General features: G+C 42.1%; 1 protein-coding gene across 3 annotated transcripts; it reads right to left on the reverse strand.

Annotated features, from left to right (window-relative positions):
* Nucleotides 1-2883: 2883 nt before the first annotated feature.
* LOC118506257 lies at nucleotides 2884-19594 on the reverse strand. Of its 3 annotated transcripts, none has more exons than XM_036043152.1 (3): nucleotides 18619-19586; nucleotides 17709-17886; nucleotides 2884-2965 (listed from the first exon to the last, which is right to left on the reverse strand). In XM_036043152.1, exons 1-3 carry the CDS (start codon nucleotides 19020-19022, stop codon nucleotides 2924-2926), a joined length of 624 nt encoding a protein of 207 aa, XP_035899045.1. In that variant the 5' UTR covers nucleotides 19023-19586; the 3' UTR covers nucleotides 2884-2923. The 3 variants fall into 3 exon arrangements, 1 of the variants encoding a protein (XP_035899045.1); XR_004905494.1 differs by lacking the exon at nucleotides 2884-2965 and having other exon boundaries at nucleotides 15466-17886; nucleotides 18619-19314; nucleotides 19517-19594; XR_004905493.1 differs by lacking the exon at nucleotides 2884-2965 and adding an exon at nucleotides 15466-17040.
* Between the last annotated feature and the right edge of the window lie 4789 nt (nucleotides 19595-24383).

Raw genomic sequence — 24383 nt, forward strand, 5'->3', positions numbered from 1 at the left:
CTGAAAACTCGGAAAGATTTCGCTTCTCTCTAGCCCTCTCTGTCACTTTCCATGCGTTGCCATGGTAGACACAGCATGAAGTGCTCTAAACAACGCGGCTAGATGAACCGAGATGATTTTGACGGAAAAAATTCGCAAATCCCCCCCTTTTTAGCGAAATCTTTTGGCATCTCGCATCATGTAGCCTGGCTTGTAGATTCTACATAGATCGTAAACTTGTTTGTTTTACGCAAGTATAGGACATTTTGGGAAAAGTAATTCAACTTAGGCCCAATTAATTGATCCTGTCCTTTGCATTCGATTGCAGCAGAAGTCTGGAAAATCTTCTTGCATGGCATTTTACTAACACCGTTTGACATAACTACTCTAGCTGTCATAGATGACATTTGCATGGTTTCGCCAAATGTATTTATTAACGTTAGTAGATTATTCCTACGAAACTAACAAATAGTCCAAAAATAAAGCTTTTTAAACAGATTGTTTTCATTACTTTTTATAAAAGAATTTAAAAATACTTCTACTAGCATTAGAACAACCGATCGCCGGAAGAAGTGACCATTAAAAGTAACAGCTTAAGAGGGAAAAAACCTCTTTTGCTCATACAATAATCATAAAGTCGCCACAGTATGGTTCCCTTTCGCACTGTACCAGCGACAGCAAAACTTCATTACGCTCATTAACCGCATCTCGAGCCGTGGGTAGCCAGCACCCAGAATGGGTAATAAAAATTGAAGATGAACAACAACAGCGCGACGCATAAACCAATCGACTCGCATTGGGAGCAGCATCAGCAGCAAAACTTACAACCGAATCCAACCGAGCCGTGGCCGCCTTGGGCTAGAATCCCGGACTTTTTCCTTTGTCCGTGTTGTTGGTAGCAAACGCACTGGCGACCGTAGGCGTACGTGTGTGTGACGGGATGGCATTGCAGGGTTTTAAAAACGACCTCCGCTCATTCTCCCTTCCACCCCCCCAACCAACTAGTAATAATTCCTCATCATGCGCCTCATCTCATCGCCAAAAATCAAATGAGAATCCCCGTACACACACACACTCATCGGTGGTGCATAAATTTTTATTTCCTTTTCCCGAAACAAAAAACAAAATCAATTCTCGATTCGTTGGGTTTTATGCGAATGCAAAAATTTGGGAAGCCGTAATAAAAGAAAAGAGTGGAGACAGAGAGAAGGGAGGAAAAAATGGGAAAATGCCTCCAAAGCAAGGGGAGGGGGGGGGGGCGGTTTGTTAGTCGCCCACCATACGCCGAAGGGATGCTGCTGCCGATGCTGCCACGTTTATTTACTGTGGTGCAACCGAACCCGTGCGCCCTCAAACAAAAGGGCTGCACTTTATTACTGCACGCTTCCCTTTTTATTTTCTTCTTTTTGTTTTGCCCTCCCGGTTACAGCTTCTGCCTGTGTGCTTCGTTTTGTTTTATCGATCCTTCTTCGTTTACTTATTGGTTGTCCCTTGTCCGGAACGCCAATCAGGGCAGAAAACTGCAGCACATTACTTGCACATGCATCCGAAACGAAAAAAAAGAAGCAGGAAATCGAATACCTCCCTCCGAATGGAAAGAAGGACAAAGGGGATTGTTGGGTGGAAGGTAAAGGGCCACCAACAACATGTTCAATATCTTCTCGTCCGGTGCATTTAAATGTTGGGAGGGCGAGGAAGGGAAGGAGGTCAGGGAGTGGGGGGGGGGCACTCGAATTGCCTTCCGCCAAATGCATCCGATATGCAACACGGTGCGCATATTGCCGCGAAATGCAATCGCTCGCGGTCCTGCGCTTCGGTTCGCGGCTATTTGTATGTGTGTGTTTGTATGTGTACGCGTGCATTGCGGGCAATGTTTTCCAACCACCCTTCCAACGCCCCACCCAACGGTTTTGGGGAGCCAGGCTCTCTTTCTATCAGCACACACACACACACAGTCGACATTCCGACGATCGCGCCGGCGACTTATGCGTTCGTCTCGCTCAGCGTACTTTGGCTTCCTTTTGCTGCTTTTCATTACTTCGCAGTACGTGTGTACGTGTGTGTACATGAAGCAGTTTTATGCTTATTACACCTTCTTATGTACACTGGCTGGCCGGAAGATGCGTTGCTACTGCCCTTTTTTTTTGTATGCTGTTGTTGTTCGATGACGGTTCAATGTAGTTGTTTGCGGAGGTTCTTCTCCGGTTTACCAAGATGATGATGACGATTGAACACTGGATTGAACGCCAGATATGTGCAGGGTGCCGGATTGAATTGATTGCAAAATGGAGACGCACACACCAACGCGGTAGTTTTTGGGCGGTCGTGTCTTATAACTGTCACGCGGCAGTTGCGTTCCTTTGTTCTAGCTATGACGAATGTTGACAAGAAGTGATACAAATTATGGCGTTATTGGTTTTTTATTATAATCTGCAAAAAAAATAAATATTTTCAGACATCAAAGTAAAATCTTTTATATGTTTCAACCTTCTTTTGTCTACTCTCGAAATACTTGAATGTTTTAGAAAGCATGATAAAAGTTGGAATAGCATATGAGGGAATGTCGCCGCCTATGAGTAGGTAAATTCTCTCCGAATGCTCCGAAACGAACTTTCGAGTAGTTAATAGAGGATGTTTTTTTATGGAAAAGTGTGTCAAATCATTCATTTCTATCTTATTTAACAAACAAAGCAAAAAAAATCAGGTCAAGCTACTGACTTATTCCCACTCATTATAATTATAATATAAAAACCTTAAAATTTTTAGAAAAATTATAACAGCAAGATATAAATATAATAGCTTTTTATAAGATACAAAACTTTTATCAAACAAAAAACAAGAAAAAATAACTGGCTTTTCTAATGTAGTACTATATTTATGGATTTATTTACCTTGTTGGCGTTCGAGAGTACCGCTCTTTACACTAATCATCAAGCGTAGCTCTTTACACCGGAATGCTACAGTTAACAGCAAGCAAACCAGATAACTGTATAAAAAGTGATAAAAATTGTACATTTTATGAATTTATACATTATTCAAGGTAGGTTAACTGCAAGAGTCAAAATTTGTCTGTTGTCTCAATTCAGAATAAAAGTTTTAGGATCGTAGATTGATTATTCACCCTTCCATTATTGTTTCTAAAATATTTTCTGGTTTTGATCCACTAATTTCTTCTTCTTCTTTGACACTAGAACTCGAGAGGCCTACCATTTTTCTTGATTGCTGTGACTTGATTTTACCCATAGCCAAGTAGTCAGCCCTGCGTACAAGGAAGCGCTCTCTGGATGGGATTTGAACCCCGGTCTCGCCGTGTGAACCGGCGCCGTTATCGCTTCGGTCACCGGACCCACTTACTAGGCCTGCAAAATTTTTAAATAAAAAATGTCCCTTTGTCAAACAATCATTTGTCGGTCCAATATCATGCGAAACAAAACAGTCCAATAGCTCAGGAGACAAATCTCCCTTTAAATTTGATACGCCCAGCTAAAATTTACACAGATTCCTTGAAAAACAGTATATCGTAAAGCCATATAGAATATTAACAAAACGACTTTTGGACAGATGATCATAGCTAGAACACTAATAAGGTATAGGTTACTTAATGCTACTGATAACCAACAAATAGGAAAAATACAAGAAAATTGGCATAGAAAAGCCCACCAACGAATTCAAATAAAAATATAGTTTGCAACAGAATCAGACACGGCAAATCCCTGATAAATTATAGGAATTTCCTATATCTTATTTAAAGACATCAGTATCGCTCCGGCTTCTTTTGGAGGTAAAGTTTATCTTTCATGGTGATTTTTTCGTTCTTGAATACTCTTTCCGGCGTAATAGAGGCTTCATTAATCCCTAAATTGCTATGGATTCCAAAATTTTACTTTTTTATTAGAATAATTTGAACTTTTGCAATGAAATTCTTCCCCAAAATCTACAACAAACTAATGAGAAACTTTCTAAATGCCTGTATCAAACTTCAACTGCACCCAAACTGCAATTTAATCCTCCCAATCAATCACCAGCTTTCGGCAATCCCGTTTCCTTATTCGCCATTTTGTTATCGCCACAAGGTTTGTCCACAGCAAGACACCTTACCACCGTCTTCGGAAAACTACCGCCCGTTGTAACCGACGAAACGGCACCCCCACCCGACAATGTACGGCGCCGCAGCACTGCTGCAGTGTAATGCTGGTCAATCCTGCTGTTGCTACATCTTTGCACCCATTCGCCCCGGAGTCATTTTGCTGCAAGGCGCACGCGCTATCAATCCCTTCATTTGCACCAATTCTTCGCACCAAAAGCACAAAAAAAAAAATGCGAGAAGGACCAATGTAACAGTAAGAATGTGTGGATGTGGAATGATTGTCCACTTGAGTAGCGTACGGTGGAATGCTTCAAGTGCTTTCAGAGCGATTGCTGCAAGGAATGTTTAGTTGTGAAGGACGATATTGCTCCTTTTTCATTGAATTGGTGGAATTATTTTGTTAGTTGTTCATGATTTTAAATCATTTTAAGGTATCAAACCGATAACGATTTCAAATGCACAATTATTTCAAAATACTTTGGTTTAAATCTTGCATTGCAATACTTTAAAACAACAATATATTCATATTTTGACCTGATTCCCACCGATTTGATCAATGCCGTGGTGTGAAATGCCTCACCAGAGTTAATTATTGCATAAAATTAAAAATTACCTCCATTCATGCATAGCAGCACCCACCTCACGACTAACAATTTGTGCCCACCCATTACTTCAAGTTCAACCGCATAAGACACTCAGTGCAGTAGTTCAAGGTAGTAGGATGCAATATTAGACGTTGTAAAATTGAATCACCCTCAATTACTCACCAGTAGACGATAGTGATGATGCATCGTGCTGTAGAATGGCTTCCTTAAGCTTACTTCGTGCATTAAATTTACCAATAAAGCTTGAACTTCGCACAGGAAACTTCAGCCGGTGAGATCGCCGCATCTGCCAGCCTGATGCTGTCAACTGACAGCATCCCGCGAGCAAGCGTTCCCGGTCTCTACCAGTTACTCACTGGCGCGTACCGCTGGATGGAATTTCAGCCGGTTGATGGTAATGGAGTATCAATCGCTTCCAATACCGCTTGTTTAGTGGTTTGCTCCCCCCTCTCCTATCTGTTCCCCCAACCTCCTCCCTCTTGCTCCTGCAAAAGAAAATTGCAAGCAATCGATTCGTCACGTCAAATAGCTCAGATGTCCGGATGCACTGTAATCACTCACGCTAGTTTCCAGTGGTGTAGGTGAACTTTGAGCGAGAAAACTGCATCTTCGGAAGGGGGTTCGAGGCAGTCCCGTTCTTGGAAAAGCCTTATCGTCTACCCTTCCTACCACCCTCATCTTCTCCTCCGTTCCATACCTTTAGGGCGATGGGCTTATCACGACTTTTAGCGCTCGAATACTACGTTTCCCGTATCTGAGCGATCCAGCCGATCGTAATTGACTACAATCGGAGGCTTTGTTTGTCGTGCTATTTATTTTAATTTCTACTGAATTTTCTATAATGCGTTAAATTATTTCATTAAGAAGGAAGTGTATCGATCTAATTAAATAGGAAACGATTTAAGACAAAAATGTTAATATATCTTACCCTCGAGAAAGATATCCTAATATTCGTGCTGGGCACACTTCTCCTCGCCTAACGCACACGCCACCCAGCCTCACACCCAGACACACACCCACATTTAAACAGGATGACCGATCGGGCTATCGGGAAGGATCATTAAAATTGATTCGTAATGTGTAATTTAGCAGCGATTGAGCTGTGCGCATGGTTGAGCTGCGGTTATGGACCGCCAGTAATTGCCAGTGTACGATTTTTCCCTCCAACAATTTGCAAGTCACGACTCCCGCACCAAAATGGCCCCGCTCGCTCCCGTACCGCCTTCCTGCTGGCTGCTGCTGCTGCTGCTTTTCAGGAAAAATCATACTCAATTCCATTTGTTCTTGCATGCCGTGGCGGAAGAAACCGCGTGTGGCAAATTATTAGTCAACGTGGTTCTCCCGCCATCCACCCCCATCCTCCCCGTCTCCCCCTCTAACGCCGTAACGCTAATCGCGCCAGTAATTATGGCTCGGTATCGTGCCGCCGCCACCGCTGCCCTGGTGGACGGAGGGACGAAAGCGGGGGTTTTTCTTTCTTTCTAAATTATTGTTTCACTGTTCACTGCAGGATAACAGCGCATCCATTTTGCACGATACTTCGAAACCGTTTCGGGGTGGGTTACGGCACACGGGACTCACTACCAACGGTGCACTCTGATCTGGGCCGCCACCTTGATTGGAGCAGCTGAAAGGGAGGGCGGGAGGGAAGGAAGAAGCACACGGGGAAGAAAAGGAAGAGAGGAGGAGGAGGATAACTGATGGGGCAGGACGCTTATCTCTCGGGGCGGTGCTCGGACAGCAAAAAAGGATCGGGCAAATAAATCGGCTCCAACGGGGGCTGCTCCCAAGCAGGCCGGTGCCAGCTGGTGTTCTCGTGACCGTGCTGCGATCTTATTGGTTTGTTCTTCGAAGTATCGATGTACATCGGGAAAGGACAAGGCAGGAGCAGGATGTGTGAGGGGAAAAAATGGCGTCGAGTTGCGTGGTGGAATGTAGCAGGTTGTTTGTTACATGAGGTGGAAAATTCTCAAACAGGGCTTCATACTGAAGCAAATAATGTACAAATGATACTATTGAGTGAAATAATGTGTAAATTTGTAGCACAAAGCAATTATCACTTGAAACTCTTTTTTAAATACAACACTGAGTATAAAGTGGAATCGTTGCCAGTGTATCGTTGGCAAGCCTTATAAAGTTAAGTTGAGCCAATTTAATGAACAGTCTTATGTTTGTAGTCAAAAATTTAATTGTTATCATGTAAGATCATTTACAATAACAGAGAAGGTTAAACGAATATAAAAAAGAAGATTTGAAAAACAATAAATCTAAAAGATGGAAAAGCTAATCAAATACATGATAGAAAACAAACAAAAGTTAATAAAATATTTATAAAACAATGAAAACTCACACATAAGAAGTTTGGCAATCAAGTGAATGGAAGAATCGTAAACTTGAAGAAAACACAACAAATAACTTAACTAAATGACGGAGAAGCAGAAAACAAAAAAAGGCAATTAATAAGTATCAAATTATTAAGAAGTATTACACTTTTAAACATGGTAGCTACTGTAAACAGAATCTACTTACTTACACGAATTGTTAAACAGAACTTGCAACAGAAGCAAAATCATGAATTTCCCGAACATAGAATTTCATAATCCTCCGAACCTTATAAACAGTAGAATAGCAAAACATGTTATTTTAAACATGAATCTAAAAGCGACTTGGAAGAACGAAAGAAGTATGGTTAAATAGAATAAAACAAAGCAATTCTAAAAAAATAGTGCAAAAGAAAATGAATGCAAAAGAAAATATCATTTGGAAGAGTAGAGACAAACAAAGCAACTAAGAGTGAAATAAAAACAGAACAAAAATTAAAAAGAATACAAAATAAATTAAAAAAAGGATATGGAAGTACAAAAAGCATTGGTAATTTAAAAATCAAATAAACAGTCACCACTAACGAAAATGATAATGACCGCTAAAGCTAGAGGTTTCGGCTAGAGGTTAGGCTGAGTTATTTTCTACAAATCTACATACAAATCTAATTTTAAGTTGGATTTTCTTATCATTAAATATTTCGATTTAGTATTAATTTTTCCTACATTTTTAACCAGTCTCAATTGGCTTTAAGCGGTTTTAAATCAATTTTCGTTTCCCTTCTTTTCGGCGTATATGTCTTTGTTTAATCAGGTCCTTTATTAGCAAGCTAACAAAAAGTTAAATCACGCATAACGAATACAAGTAATGATTTAGATCGATCGACTTATCCCCATTTTGTCCGATCGTAATGGCGTCTGCAGTAGAGAACTTTATTAACGATCACATACTGTTCCCGATTAACGATCCACACCACACGATCTCTACTCATCGACCAGAAGGACCCGACATATCAAACGAGTTATTGGCAGAAGGGTCACAGCAACCCCAACCAGATAAATATACAAGGAAGCAGTGCACCGATCTTTCGAAGGCTGAAGAACGAGACGGCTACAGCATATCGTGCTTTATTCTCCCCACTCGGAACTCCACTTTTAATTTGTGTAATTTTACTTCGCTTTACCGAAGTTTCCGCCGGATCGTTCCCGGATTGCATTTCGCAACCAGGAAACCTTATCCTTAGGAGGATCAGGTTTGGGTGCCATTTTTGTCGTGCCCGCTTGTCGAGGATCTCCGTACGCTAACAACGCGGCCGAAAATGTTTAATGCCCACCCCTGTTTCTTCAGCACCAACACGATCGATCCGGTCGATCCGGTCGAGATCTCCTCCTACAGAAGCATACCGTCCTGGTCCGGGTTGCTTCTGCCTAACGCTTTATTTGCGCTGTGCACACCGTAGGACGCCCGCGGTCTCACCGACGCAATTGATGACTTTGGCCTGGCTGCTCTTTTCCCGAAAACGAGCCGACGATCGGACGCCGTACCAGCTAAACGCACACGATTCTTTGCTTTTCTGTGCGTTTTTTTTTGCTCTGCACAAGGGGCGGAATAAATCGGTAAAGACAAGTTCGCCATTTGTCGGCGGACCGACGATTTGTGCCGACAGACGACGGAAACGGGATTGTCTTTATGTTGTTTTCCTCCACCGGGATGGGTTAGGGAAACTGGGTTGCAAGGAAAACAGCAACAACATTCACCCAAAGGGCAGATCAGCTAACAAGGAGCCTTCTGTGCTTTTTTCTTGTGTTTTTTGTTGTTGTTTCGTACTAATAAGCAGGGTTATAGCTTTTTTTCTAAAATTGTAAGGATGTTTTACTATGTTGTTAAGTTTTAATTTGGTTTTCATTATGTTAATTAATTTTCTGTTTTATTTTTAATTTTTTATTTCATTCTTTGCTACTTTTAAATTTTTTCATAAGCAGTGTTGAATTTATTTAAAAATTTCTATTAATAGTTTAATTTTTTGAATTTATACATTTTCCCACATTTTTTAATTGTTTTAGAACGATTTTTATTTATTTTCTGTTGTTTAAATATTCCTTTTAAAAACTTTATAGCTTTTTAATAATCCTTTCCATAATCTTGTAAAACAAAATTATATAAAATCGTTGAAAAATGCTCATTATATTCAAGCCCCCAAAAAGCACCTCAAATTAGAGCACTTCAGGGCCATTAACGAGCCCTGTAACGTAGAGCTAACCTCACTAAACAGCCGACGCGGGAGAAAAGGCAGACAGCTGTAAGGGACAATAATGCAACGCAACATAAAACCGCCCCAAAACCCAGCACCACCGGGAGCACTCCCAACCTCCCTATCCCTTTTTTTCTCTCTCTCTCTCTCTCTCTCTCTCTCTATCTGTGTCCCAATTGCCACCACAAAACCTCATTGCCAGCCAGAGACCTAATAACAGGAAAACTAAAGCGAAAACGGAAAAATCATATTCACGAACAGCCCCTGGGGTAGTTTCTTATCCGTGGCGAAATATTTCCCTCCCTTCAAGCCTAGCCGACGCTAAAAAAAAAAATTGGTTGCCCGTGTGTGCTGCTGCCCATTTTCGGTGCAGCATTCCGCCGTGCTGCCCGTCATCATCAATGCGCGGGTCGCGAGTCGTCGTTTGTGATGCATATTGTGCAGATGCACATTTGTGTTGCCATCAAAGAACGAAAAAGGGACCCAATCTGCACCACACAGTACGGCATGGTAGGTACCCGGATGGCTACCATAGTGGCAAGGGCTACCGCGAAACTGGCTATAAAAGTAACCTCAAGAACAAGGCAAACCTGCATCATATACACTTCCTGCTTCTTCGTGTCTGTCGCATGCGAGGCCCCTTTCGAACGCATCCTCTTATTCGATCGCTGGCTGGCATCCTGCACACAGGAAGGTAAGCTGCTCGGTGTGTGTCGTTATCGTCACGTTCACTTTATCACCGGGTAGCAATGAAATCGGACAATTATTTTGAGAAAACAGTAAGATTATGGAACAGTGCACCGAAAGAGAAGAGTGATCCTTAACTGCGAGAGTACGTTAGGAAAACAGCAATAAAATGCTTGTCGATCTAATTATTAAAGGATTTATTTTAATTGTGCTTCACCGTCATCATGATCATACAAAACTACCCTCCCAAAAGGAAACAGAGAAATGCTTAGCTCTACTGTTAAAAAGATAAAACTAGGCATTGAGAACAACAGCAACAGCAGAGCGTAGTTTCGATCTACGGACCTCATGGATCTTCGGTCCAAGCGCGCTTCCACTGCGCCACCCTGCTTGGTGACGAAAGCAACGCAAATTAGCATTGAAAAGGGTTGTCAAGGACGAATATTCTTGCTAGTTTTATTTCAAAGGAAGATCACCTATGATACAACTTAACGGGGTGCATAACTTACAATAAACTGAGCAGTTCCAAAGTGGACGTGGAGGTCCCTTACTTCCAAGCCGCCTTTGAACCTCCAAGGTGCTAAATCCGCCAGTGCTCTTCAGTAACGAATTATGTTCACGGTATAAAAACCATAACCTGTCTCTCTCTCATCTCATCTAGGCTGCTTGGTTCCAAGATTTTGAGCAGCAAATTTCTCGGATGTGTTCAAGATTTTGAGCATTCAATCTATTGGCTATACTGGAGACAGCCACTGACTTGCAAACTACCCACAAAATCACACTGTATCTACATGGAACTAGCGATACCATTGAAAATAGTTATAGGAGGAGGAGGTCCATCAATGAAGGGCTTGTTCATTGTAGAGAATTCTTGAGAGGATTAATATTCATAGTCTGTACAAGAAAAGCGGAAGGGACCGATGAAGAAGGACCAGCCTACTAGCTGCCGAGCGAGAATAAGCCTTGTCTAATAACTCATTTTTTTCCAAAACCGCACCTGTGCTTGCTCTGAAGATCGTAATAGAAGATTATTCACTATACATGTATATACGACATACTAATCTCATCGGTCATAGTTGGCTATGGTTAAGCTGTGCTAGATACTTGACACCAAATAAATAACAATAGGGTACACTTTGAACGATTCGAACGTGGAGCATCGTGTGTCGATGACAGCAGCTATCAGAGCTGGATGATAGACTAGCACGTTCGACATTTTGTTGTAAACTCACTACATGTAACAAATAAGCAGCCGCCAGCTGTTACAAAAAAAGACGACATCGTATCACAAAAACAGCAGAGCGTAGTTTCGATCTACGGACCTCAGGGTTTATGGAGCCCATGCGCGCTTCCACTGCGCCACTCTGCTCTGGTGATAATTGTGAATTGGAAGCGTCCTAGCTAGAAGAAGATGAGATGTTAAACCCTTTCTTTCGATTTAAAGGGGCCTTTCTTATCCTTTCAGTTTAACTTTTGCAAAAACTGTTTATGACGTCATACAGACAAAGTTCATTTCTGGATAACATAAGATAAGTTAAGAAGAAGACAAGGCCACACGAGGTCCACGGATCTCACTATTTAATGTACGTGTTTTGGAACGAAAGCTTAATCGGTTCTTGAATATTTTCCAAAACTATCCTTGACCACCTTACCCAAAAAAAAACAAGGTTGGATATAACCACGCTATTATTTTTTTCTATCTACCTAACATTTCCGGATCAATGCCATGCGGTAATAAAATCACCGGCCAATAGTTTAGTTTTGATAACGGGATGGAAAAAAAGTGGTATATGTTTAAACCACAACACACATAAAATCAAAACAAATTTCAAACAAACACACATAACAACCACAGCAGAGCGTAGTTTCGATCTACGGACCTCTAGGGTTTCAAGCCCATGCGCGCTTCCACTGCGCCACTCTGCTCAAGGACGACAGGATTACGATTAGCAAACAAAAGGGTGAGCAAGGACATCGTTTTGCTAGCAATTTTGATAAATTCAAAGGAAGGATCTGTGAAATCGTATATTTTACAGTGCGTAACAGAACAGTAAGACCACTAGTTTTTAAAGAAGAACTATAAAAATTGCAGGCATAAGTAAAAATGATGTCCTGCAAAGATATAGAGAATAAAAAACTTACCTACTTAAAAAACTACGCACACTAGTTCATATTTTTTCATTGGATTGAAAGATGGTTCATGTATTAAAACTATAAGTCCAATTACGAAAATCCATCGTTTTGTGATGCAAATCTTCATTCTAATACCCTGGGTGACACCTGGGATGGTGACACCTGGGATGTCTGGATTCAGAAGACAGTAGAGCTGACTACTATACTAGGGGTAAAACCAAGTCACAGAAAGCCAGGAATGGCAGGCTGAGACCTCTCGAATCATTCATTGTTTTTCGAAGCAAATATTCTGAGCATTTTAATCCAAGATCTGCCAGTACATCACTGCTGCTGTAGTCAATGGTTGCTCGCAGGGAAGTCTGGTGCTGTCACCACGATTTTGGTTGTCGACTTATCTTTAATCCAAAGTCTTGGGCTGCTTGTCCGATCGTTTAGTAAGTTTCTGCTACATAAAGCAGCCATTGATGTCTGTATCAACGGAATTTGCCAGGATCCTAGATTGACTCATAAACGTTGATTTTCGAGATCTTACCCTCTGAGTTTAATATCTTTAGATCTCAAACACTGGATTGAAGTGGATGCGAGCCCATCTCCTTGGCGCAGGTCCTAAGGGCTTTTCATATATCTTCACCTGTCGTGTCCGATATGATGGTTGGCCGGGATAGAATAGTTTAACCACTAGTTAAACTATTAGAATAGTTTGCCGGACACAATATGAAATAAAATACATACATCTCTCAGTAAAAGACAAATGTAAATACAAACTGCACTAAAACATTCCCTTTCTGCAAATCATATAATCATAGGTTGTAGTGCCATGGAAGAAGAAGAAGAAAAACGCTGGGATGCAATTATTGGAGTTTTAATAAATAAATTTAATACATGTTCATCGTTAGTTTTTTATGCACTTAATTATCCCAATTTGAATAAATATTAAATTACAAAACTTATCTTTCAAAATAAGTTCATACATCAATGGTACAGTACCCATGGCTCTTTATGGGTTGTAATTTGCTTAAAGTGCGTGGTGAGTATCGAAAACCAAAGATAAAATGAAACCAAAATGTTGATATAATAAAGGAAATACCAAGATTTTTTTTTTATTTTTCCTGCGGTCTATATCTGGGGCGCTCACCCCTCAGAACATGATTTTTATCTATATCTCCAACTGTTCTAGTTTTTCTCAAACAACTCGTGGCCTTATTGTTCTGTTACGCACTGCATTCGCATATGAGTTATCCATCTATTGACTACTTGTTATTTCATAAAGGGAGTTACAATAAATCTTTAATGAACGGTTAATTTGTTAGCTCGATGTTTAAGTAAGAAAATATATTCTTTTAACACAAAACGAATGTTTTATTGGTATACAACTGTATAACATGCTTCCTCTTCACAAAAAAGGATCGCATCCTGCCTAACTCTTCAACAAAAATTATTCGTTTTTTCTCCGTAAACCGTATCGTATCGTACAATTGTTGACCATTCATTCATACAAACTTTTTCTTCCCTTTGATGACTCCTACCGGTGTGGTGCTTTACCAGACTTTTTCTCTCTCGGTACCGTAAAGCCACCCAGCTACACAACACAGCCCAACTACCTTCCGGGCAAAATGACCCAAAACGACAAGAGCAGCAGAAGCAATTTTATTTTGTTTTGGTTTTGTTTTTCCTCCATTCCATAAAAAAGATAGTGTATGCAAAGAGATGCATTTTGCTTCTTGCAGTCTGTTTTTGCTGCATTTTGCTCTCTCGAATGAGAAGAACGCTGGTAGAGGTAAAGGATTTGAAAAATTGCCCACCTCATACGTGACGCGTATGCAAAATTATGCCTCAACCCGGTTCAGAAAGGGAAAAAGAGGAAAGGATGGGGGGGGGGAGCGAAACGGAGGAGTTGATTAAGAATGTCCGAGGAATCCTTGCGCATCAAGGTGTACACGCCCTTCCGCAGCGATGATGCATCACCGTCTGGCAGGGGCGATAAGAAGAGTATGTTACAATAATTTGGGAGTTTATTATTAATCTGCTGAATCTCTTGCCCGGTTCGTACATGTATGTGAATGTGAATTATTATACCAAATTTTTATTACACTCGAAAAACACTTGCTCAATAAAGAGGCTCGCATCTTTATTCTGCACTTGCCTAAACCCTTTACATAAATAAAAGATTCCATCACCCAACACCGTCACAGCGCAGCAAGCAACATGAAAGTAAAATCCCTCACGTGATGCAAAAAAAACGTTTGAAATATGTCCATAAGCCCTGCTCGTCTGGCCTGCGCGGTGAAACGATTGGCACACGAGATTATGGCAAAATCTCCCTTTTGCAAAGGAATTTCCATCGAAAGCGCGCGCGCACACACTAAAATACGCTTTGATGCATATAATTTTGATTGATCATGCGTGTGCGAAGATGGACAGGCCTATGGAGCTACGGAAAGTACCACAAAAAAACTCTCAAAAAAGGGGTCGCAGTAATTATCGTGATTTAGTATCGCTGATGTAAAGAAGGGGGAAGGGGGCTTGGTCTGTGTGCCATGATTACAAGGCAAGCGTAAGACAAGCGTGCAAGATAAATCGAACAGCGAGCGAGAGACAGACCGTTTGGTGAACCATCAAACCGTCCAAAGTCCAGCATCCATCCATCCATCCATCCATCCAGGATTAGAGCAGATTGATCGCAAGCGCAGGACAGGTTCCAATTTTGTGGCATGCCCGGAAGCGTCACCCGGGTTTCCGCGGCACAATATGCATCCGATATGCACTTACGAGAAATAATGACGCTCGGCAGATGAAGCTGAGTTGAGTCGGTAAGAAGAAGAGAAAAAAAACCCACAAGCCTGAAAAGTGTCCACTTAATACGAAAACTCTGGACTGCGTTTCACAAGCCCGTGGTGACCGTGGTGCCGAACGTATCAAACTATACCCGTCGTTAGGAAAAGGGAAATTGGGCATGAAATTGGAAATTTTCCACCTGATTTTCTGAAGAGCACCGAACACACTGATTGATTTCGCGACCCTTCCTGCATGGCTGTGAAGGCGACCCGTTTTTTCACCTTTCACCGCTTCACGCTGGAACAGCGGGCTCGAAAAAGGTCTAACATTGCATGATCCCTTATCCACTTTCGCTTTCCTTTTGAGCACCATTCATCCGTTGCGATCCGTTGCAGTATGAATGAAGCTAAAAGGACAGCGGAGAGCAAAAGCGCTTTCTTTGGGAAGCCATTTAGCGGGTAGGCCATTCTTTGTGTGCATGTGACCAGTTGACACGACACAATGGCTAATGCATCTGTTAGAGCGGATGCGAAAACGGGTGAGTTGCATGTGACAATCATCGGGGGTTGATCGTGTTAAAGATTTTGCAACAAACAGATGCACGAAACAGATAGCAATTACGTTGGTTTTTTTTGGGAACTGGAATCATGAAGGACACTTGTCAGGCACAACAACTTAACAGTCTTGAACGACTGCAGAAGTGCTATGTATCAATTAGGTCTTAGCTTGTGTCTTCTGTCTTCTGAGGACGATCGAACAGGACGTTAAGGGGTGGATCGTCGTTTATTTATAGTAGCTTTGGGTCTTTGAGACCTTATTCGCCTCTTTCCTGTCTATTGTTACGTGTGTGGTACAACTATTGTGTGTATAGCTTAACTATTATGGTCCGTGTAATGTAAATAGTATTGCGCTATGAATTTATAGCTCTCGGTACAGGTTGCTGATGTGTAGAAATCGAATGAGGCGGTTCCGCTGTTGTTTGTCAGGTTGGCTAAGTTGGTATCAAGTAGGCAGGTGGCTCGGTGTGTAGTGTATCCATGACAATCGGGAGGATGTATTTCGAGAAGGTAGGAGTGTGTCAGGCGGGTGTAATCAATGCGAAGGCGGGAAAGGACTCGTTGGATGTGACTGGAATCGAGATAGTGTGCGGTGTTGTACTTGATAGAGCGATGTTTTGTGGAGAGGTCTTGGTTGTGCCAGGTAGGGTTCCAGTGTTGAGCGACTATTGCGTTAGTGATGCGGATGGCGTCTCGGCGCGAAAGAGTGCTGTGTGGTTCGGTTGGACGGAGCCGACCATCGTTGGCCAGCTGGTCGGCTTTTTCGTTTCCGTCGATACCGGTATGATCCTACAGAAAACTATTGCAAGTGATGAGGGGATGTCGTCAAGGAGCTGGATGTGAGGGTCTTTAGAGAAGCCGTGTTCGAGAGCGGTCAGAACACTGGCACTGTCGGTGAAGATGACATTCGGAATATCGGTCCGAAGTACTTCGTCGGCAGCCAGTCGGATGGCTAGCTTGATTAGGAAGCTTGATGGCGCAGTTGTCGAGGCTGGAATGGATCCCACAGCTGGCTGACTCCCAATTAACGGAGTCGTCTGTGAAGATGTGGTGATGGTGCTGGGTAGATCGTCCAGTGTCATTCTCAAGACACTAACTAACCCACTCTTTCTTTATTCTTCCAAGCTAATTTTCTGAGCATTTTTATCCAAGTTCTGCCAGTACATCACTGCTGCCGTAGTCAATGGCTGCTCGCAGGGAAGTCTGGTGCTGTCACCACGACTTTGGTTATCGACTCATCTTTAATCCGAAGTCTTGGGCTGCTTGTCCGATCGTTTAGTAAGTTTCTGCTACATAAAGCAGCCAAAGATGTCTATATCAATGGAATTTGTGATGGTTGGCCGAGATAGAAATGTTTTACCACAGTTTTGCCCTTGCCGGACACAATGCGAGATAAAATACATACTTTCTGTACAAAACAAATGTAAATACAAAAATACTGCACTAAAACATTCCCTTTCTACAAATCCATAAATAAATATCACCCAATCAAAATCCAATTCACAGCTTCGGCAACGGACCGCATCGCGACAGGAAATCCCGAAAATCGATTTTGTTCAATCTTCACTCTTTCGCCTTTCCTTTTCACACATTCCATTCCATTCCAAATCTGACCCTTCGGTAAGAAATCGCATTCGCCACACACTGGAAAAAAGGGATTAACCAAATAAAAACCAACTCCAACCACCGGATCAACGGTCCGTGCAGAGTGAAGTGATTTTCTGCAAACTATCTACGGCATCGTTTTCACGCACGCACACACCGGTTATGAATATTTATAACGCATGTTTACACAATCGCCTGTTTCTTGCAGCTTCTAAAAGCTGAATGGTATGTGCCTGAATGGACCGAGTGCGAGTCGAAGGTAAAAGGAAACGGATTCGGTTGGTTGGAAAATGGAATTACAATCCCACGACGATTAGCAAAAAAATAAAAATAAAAAGGATGATGCGCTTGTTTTCCCGCCCGTCACAGTCCAATTTCTTTAGTTTCGTTTGCAAATGGACTTATCCTCGCTCCCTGTCGATTTCGCCTCCCCCTCTTGGCAAACACTTGACTTATTACGGGGAACCGTCCAATGACGCAAACGAAAGCGAAACCGCTCCCAGGTACCCAGCAGCTTCAGCTCGGAAAAAACGCCATGCGCAACCAAGGGGGCCGGAAGACAACCGGGTGGTGGTGGTGGTGGTGGATTTGGCGTAAGGAAATTGGATCATCCTCCCGCAATTATAATTAAAACCATTGTTCCAAAAGTAATTTTCCTTACAAACTTAATCAAAACAACAGACGAATAGAAGAAAAACTCTACTCACCCCGAAATGACTCCCGGGACCGCCTCCCTGTCCCCCCCCCCTGTACGGGAGCTGCGCCGTGGGAAGAAAGAAGCTTTCCGCCATAGCCCTACCGAGGCAAGGCGATAGGGGGGGAATGGGATGGAGGGATTTACACCCCACTTTCCAGGACGCTGCGGACAAAACAACAAAAACAGAGCTGTGGAGGAGAAAAAAAATGGTGAAATAAAAGAAAGCAGTTACTAGCGAGCGAGCAGACAGCGAAACCGCTTCCTTCCGAAACCGAAGTGCTACCAGCTACGAAGGAAAAGATGATCCCGGACGATTTTCTCGCTTTGCCCCGAATACGGGAAACAGAAACAAAAACCACAAAGCCCCAACGCTACACAACTGGAGGGGTTGGCTATCTGGGGTGGCGTGAGGGGAGGGGAGGGAGGGTAATGAAGGGCAGAGGTGGAAAATCTTGCGCACAAACAAACGGCTTCCCGGGATAGATAGAGGGAACTAATTAAATTTTCTCAAATGAAATGAATCGTTTTTCTCTTTCTGCGTTTGTGCTGCGAACTCCCTAAGAACTCGGGACAGTTCCCTTTCATTCGCCGCGTGTCTTAAGTAATTTTCTTTTCCTACCCTACTGGGGTTGCTGAGGGAAATGTTACGAGAGAAGGCAAAACAAAGAGGGCATTACGAAAACGTCCATCGCTCCCTTCGATGCTGTAACGAAAAACAAAACGATGGTCGGGAAAAGATTTTTCCGACCAGCAAGCATTCGCTACAGCGCCGAGGACGATGAGGACCGACCAGCAGGCGTGATACGTTTGCTTCTTGTATCGTCCCGGAGGCCATGATGATCTGATCCCCATCCCCGTCCCGCGTGTCCGAAGAGCGATGAAAGAACGAATGTCGGAGCAAAACTTCTTAGCTACCGTACCTAAACTTCATTTCATGTTCGTCGTATTTGCGATTTTCCATTCCCATTTTCCACAGCCTGACAGCCACCGATGTCCGGTCGACTGTTGCACCTCCCCCCGTTGGTTGCGGTGGGTGGGACCGGTTGGAGCAAAACAGCAGCAGCGCTTTGTTGTAATTTTGTTTTTCTGCGGCGTGGAAAACTTTCCGCGGTGAAGCTTTGTGCCTTTTTTCCGTCGTTTTTTCCCTGGTGCGTTGTTTTTCAAAACTTTTTCTCCTTCCCATTTCTTGGGGCAGCAAGATAATGCCAGGCCCAAAAAAAAAACCGGGGCAGGAGAAGGGAGTTTTTCCACACCAGCACAGCACCCGGTAGCCAGGTGCCGTCGTGTCTGAAGAAGCTTCAGAAGATCCTTCACCACACGCCATCCGCCCGATCCGGACGGTTCGCTACAAATAGAAGGAAAACAACAACAACAACAGCACCGCACCAGCTTAACTTTTGTGTTTTTCCTTACCCAACGACGCGCTTTTCAATCCTGCCGATCTTTATCTGGCGACGCACAAACGCGGATGACGCGCGCCCGACCGGGAAGGCTCGGTGAAAAGTGTGTGCAATTTAATTACACTTGCAAACTACGCCTGTGGGCAGTGCTTTGAAGATATTTTTGCGTGTGCGGGCGAACTTTTCATCTGCACCGTTTGGTGGGAAAAACAATCTCTGTAAGCCGAACGAATGGAGGGGGGAAACAGGAAAAGCATCACCCATACACAAAAAAATCAGTAATAAATTAATTCACGGTTAATGTGTGTGGTGTAATGAGAGGATCAATCGTCAGGTGAACACGCTGGTGACGCATTACTGTGATAAAATTAAAAACAACGCGAGGACACTTTTGGGATGAAAACAATTTGATAATTACAGTGCTACTGATAGAGCGAGCAGATTAATAAAACGGCAACTAGTGGATACATCTGATTGCGTTGGGTGAGTTTGTTTACATCACCGTCTTGGTGATGTTTACTTTTGTATTTACTTTGTAGTGTTCCGTGTTGAAATGTCAACTCTTCGTGAGACGGGTTAGTTTACAGCTGCTAGTACGAAACTTTAACGTGTTGTGCGATCTAGAGGTTCTTTTAAGTATTTTATTATTTTTGAATATATTTTGGAAGAATTTGATTCTGATCTGCTCTTGTCTAATCAATAATGAGTAGCAAAATGTCAAATATATTTCTAGCACTTGGCAGTACAAATTCCTTCAGCTAAAACAAGAGTGTAAAAAAAAGCATAACATTCGTTGCTCTTTTTGAAACAGTCTAAATGGATTTTATGTACCTGGAATAATGCTGAAAGTATTGAATAATTACCTTGCTTATCAGCGAATCAAGACTCCATCAAGCGACAGGCGTAAGCAAGGATATCGTACAATCATGAGATCATCTGCAATTGCCTAGCTGATTTTGAAGAGCAATATTGCTTAGACAATAAGGTCCAATAGGTTACAATGACTTCCAATTTTCTTGGTACACGATGCTTCTTGGATGGATATATCGTATGAAGGCAAAGCCTCACAGACTGAAAGATCTCTTAGACGACGAAGTCTCTTGATAGACGACCCCAGAAATTCGGCGAAGATTCTTAGAAGATGAGTTCGTTTGGAGCAAGTAGTCCTTTGTAGTAAATGAGGTCTTATGGATAGTGCCGCTTCTATTGCGACAGGTTTTCTGGGCAGACAACGGCTCATGAACAAACGAAGATCCTTAGAAAACGAGATTTCTTGGTTGAGGTCTTGTGAAGGCTGCCTTCATTGCTTATAATTTGCACCATTTTTTCTGGCATTTCTCAATTATTTTCCCTAGTCTGCAAAGTTCCTTCCTTGGTTTATCAATACTTAAAATTCGACTAGAGGTGCAAATGCTTTGCTCCAACAATGCACCATCCAAAGCAAAGAAAAAAGGGCGCCAAAAAATCGTTTCAATTTCAATCGTTAAACTTAAAACTTCGCGCTACAGAACATATTCTTCCACCTCAAACACATGTGTACGCACACACACACAGACACACCCACATACACATCACCACAAAAACACCCGAAAGGCCCCCACCAAATCAAGAAGTTATGTTTTAGCGAAAAGCGAATGTGGCCGGATCGCCCCAAGCCAAACGGGGAATGCTCACCTGTTGCAAAAACAAGAACGCAAAACGCACTCCACTCAGCCAAAAGTGAAACGATCGTCGAGCAGAATCGTACGAGGCCACCCCTCTAAAGGGAAGGATGGTGGCTTTTTGGAATAACTTACAGCGTGCATCAGTAACAAAAAAAGGCACCCTCTACCGCACCATACGCATTCGATTCGACTTTTTTTTACTGCTGTTGTTGTTCTGCTGAGCGTCGCAAAAGAAAATGTACGCGCCTAGGAACGACGCTGAGGGTTGAGGTTCCTTTTTGGTTCGCAAGTTAAGTTCCTCGCTTATCGCTTGCGGGCGGGCAAAGACGTGTTAAGGAACCGGGCATACCCAATCCCGTCGGCAGGCAGGATATGATGGGGTCGTACTTCCTTGCCCGGCCGTCGTTTTGTTTTCATTTTTCCACCCCATTCCAGCACGGCAAGCTAAAGGCTAAGGCTAAGGAAGCAAAATCTGAAACAGGAAAAAAGAGGGACAGCGCGTTGGGTTTAAAAAATGCGGAATATTATTATTATGCACCTTGATTTTTATGCTGCTGGCCTATGTTTTTGTTTCCACCCTTGACGTCCTACCGCTTGGCTCGTTCTTGAGGAGGGCCAGCAACTTTTCACCCTGTCTCGCAACTTCAACTGTTGCGTTCGAAGCGCCCTCGCAAAACGCCTACCTGGCCACAGCAGCAGCAGGGTCGCTGCTTCTTCACCCGCTTCCTAAGCGACGTCGTTCCTCCCCGAAGCCGAAGGACGCATTCATTAAAATGCGCGCGATTATCTATCAAAACAATGTGCAATGTGTGCGCTTCCAGAGATTCCGGCAAAGGATAAGCCGGCTGACGGTTCACAGGGAGGGAGGGATTTCTTTTGGTATGTGTGTGTGTGTGTGTGTGCGCGCCGTGGTCAGGTGGGCCCGGAACGGGTACGGGTACGCTGGGTCGAACGATCACACCCACCCCGAGGGCTTCAGGTTGGTCAGATCGTTCGAAGCCAGAGGTCCATTTTTCTTGCCCAGACCCTTACCCAGTCCGGCGTTTCCCCGTCCAGGACCAAACATGTCCACAGAAAATCCAGTGTCCAGTTGGCGGATCTCCGCCTAAGTCGTCCTGTGCAACAACAACAAAAAAAACCAGCAAAACCCTCACCAACCACCAAGGGGAGGAGACGACAACCGGGAACGAAACTTGCCTCGCGACTGGCTTTTATTACTGTTATCGTTCATATTGCTATTATTATTATTATTAAAAATGTGCAATTTTTTATGCAATTTCCGCCCTTGTCGTCGTCGTCGTGTGCAGCTGTATATCTCGGAAGGGAGGATTCGCAAGACTCGATTCATTGGTAAAGCGCAAGTGAAGGCAGTTTTCCTTCATTCGCCTGGCGGACGTCGTCATCATCGTCGTTTACATATTCGCTTCATGCAGTCGGTGGCGTATGCTTGCGTTCCAGCTTCGAGGAAAAAAAGGGGGAGTAAAGCAGTTATGGGCTAATCTTCGTTGAGGCCAAATTTTGCATATTGGTCAGTATGCTTTCTTCTTCATTTTTCCAATTGGTTTTGGAAGATCCTGGAAGGGAGCGCAAGAATAAAGAAGATATTTCTATGTCGGCGGGAAACGGATCCTTACCGGGTGAATTATGTTGTGCAGGTGTAGCCCGGCATGATTGGGGGTATAATCTTCCCGTGCGTTATTAGATCAACAATCGAAAGGAATAATATGCAAAACAGGTTGATTTCGATACTCGCCGAGTAAAAAAAACGGGATGATGATAGAGAAGGGAATGATTGTTTGGAAGAGTGTGTGATATGGAAAATTATAATACCAATAATTAGATTTAGGAAAGCAAATTTCATAAGATAAAAAATCATAAAAGATGAAGAAAGAGAGATAAGAAAATACAGTTTAATAAAAACAGAGTAGAAGGGACGGAATTTGTCTTATGACTCAAAGTCTTTATAAAAGAGCTGATCAATCATCCATGGTAAAATAGAAAATAAAAGTCAAGATTAAAACTTCACCAAATGAAAAATATTTTAGACAGAAGATTTTTCAGAAAATTGGAATTATTTCATGGATTGTTCTTATGGTGTTTTGTTTTTTATTGTTAAATATTTTTTTGAAGATTAAAATTTCACTTAAATTTTATCACCAAAGCATATTCCACTCAATCATTTTTTATAAAAGTGCATTACAAAACTGAAAGAGTTAAACAAAGACGGTAAAATATATTCTTTTAAACAAATGGTAAACATACAAAAATGAAGTGAAATTGAAATAAAAAAATGTATCGTAAAAAGATAAAAAAAAATTAAAAATTCGGTAAAAAAGACATAAAAGTTCAGCAATAAAAATAAACTTATAGAAGCTCTTCGATCCATTAAACCTCTTAAGAAAATTAAAAGTCCATTAATCAATCTATAAAAAATAGCTTAAGCCAATCAAACCCAAAAACCATTAAGAAATTTCATGAAATAATTCAAATTATATAAAAAATCCCCTCTCGAAAATATAAAAATTATAAAATAAAATAAAAACTAAAATAAAAAATGCAGCGAACAATTTAAATAATATAAAAATACTAAGCAAAAATGTAAGAATATAAGATAAAAGTTGAAAAGTGAGCCAGATTTGCTATTTTTAAATCTTAAATGTTTCGAGAATAGGACTTATTTTGCTAGCTAATTTAAATAAAAATGATTGTATTTCACTCAAAGCTATTAAAGACAGCCAATGAATCTATCTTGACAGAAAAGCTTTCTATTTAACCGATTTGAAATTCAATTTTATCTTGGTTAAATTTACTACCGGTAGTCACTAACCAAAATCTCATTATTGTCATCATTATCTACTAATAAAATTACAACTTAAATTTGATATTCCATCCTTCCCTTGAAATAAACTCCAAGAACTATTCTTCAGTCACTTGAAACCATAATTTATTGCATATTTCCTCATCTTGGGAGGACACATTAGCCTTTCATACCTTTCGTTCGATCAGCTTCAGCGGATAGATAAAAGATCTCCAGCACAACCAACATACAACACACCCCGTTTTTTCATCCCTGGAAGTCTTTGGAAATTAATTTTCCACCCAGCACACTAACGTGGAATGTAATTATCTTCCAACAAAATGTATTACAAACATCATTGTTTACCGTTTACGTTTCGGTTATAATGTATTCCACCTTAAGATTCTTTCCTTCGTTTCGCCTAACAATCCCTTAAGGTATTGAGCGAAAAACGCGCGCCATCTTAAGAGAAAAACCAACGGAATGTGCAGCATTGTTTAGTGTGTGTGTGTTTGTAGCATCCGTGCCGTGCGAGACAGCTCCGCAACAATGTTGTCGTTACTCATTGGGTTATGCTCATCGGAAGATGAGCCTGGCCGCCTTGGGTGGGTGTGGGTCGTAATAAGTCGTTATCATTGCACGGGTTAGAACTGGTGAGGGGAAAGCAAGCCATCGAAAGATGCTGCTGGCAAGCGAATTCCATAATATTGTATTTATTATTTGACGGTGTGCATAATTTAGCTTTCGCCAGCAGAGCGTTACCGCGTAGATGGTGGTCTAGGAAAACATCGGTCTGTCGCGGGTGTATGCGTGCTTATGTTTGT

The sequence above is a fragment of the Anopheles stephensi genome, chromosome 2 (genome assembly GCF_013141755.1).
Source record: "Anopheles stephensi strain Indian chromosome 2, UCI_ANSTEP_V1.0, whole genome shotgun sequence".
Taxonomy (NCBI): Eukaryota; Metazoa; Arthropoda; class Insecta; order Diptera; family Culicidae; genus Anopheles; species Anopheles stephensi.

Excerpts from the sequence above, each read along its gene's own strand:
- LOC118506257 (XM_036043152.1), bottom strand. The coding sequence starts at position 19,022 with ATGGCGTGTGGTGAAGGATCTTCTGAAGCTTCTTCAGACACGACGGCA. Across the intron at positions 17,887-18,618 it reads GAACATGAAATGAAGTTTAG|CTCTGTTTTTGTTGTTTTGT; the intron begins GTACGGTAGCTA and ends TCTCCTCCACAG. Across the intron at positions 2,966-17,708 it reads GTCCCGGGAGTCATTTCGGG|TTATCTGGTTTGCTTGCTGT; the intron begins GTGAGTAGAGTT and ends CTTTTTATACAG.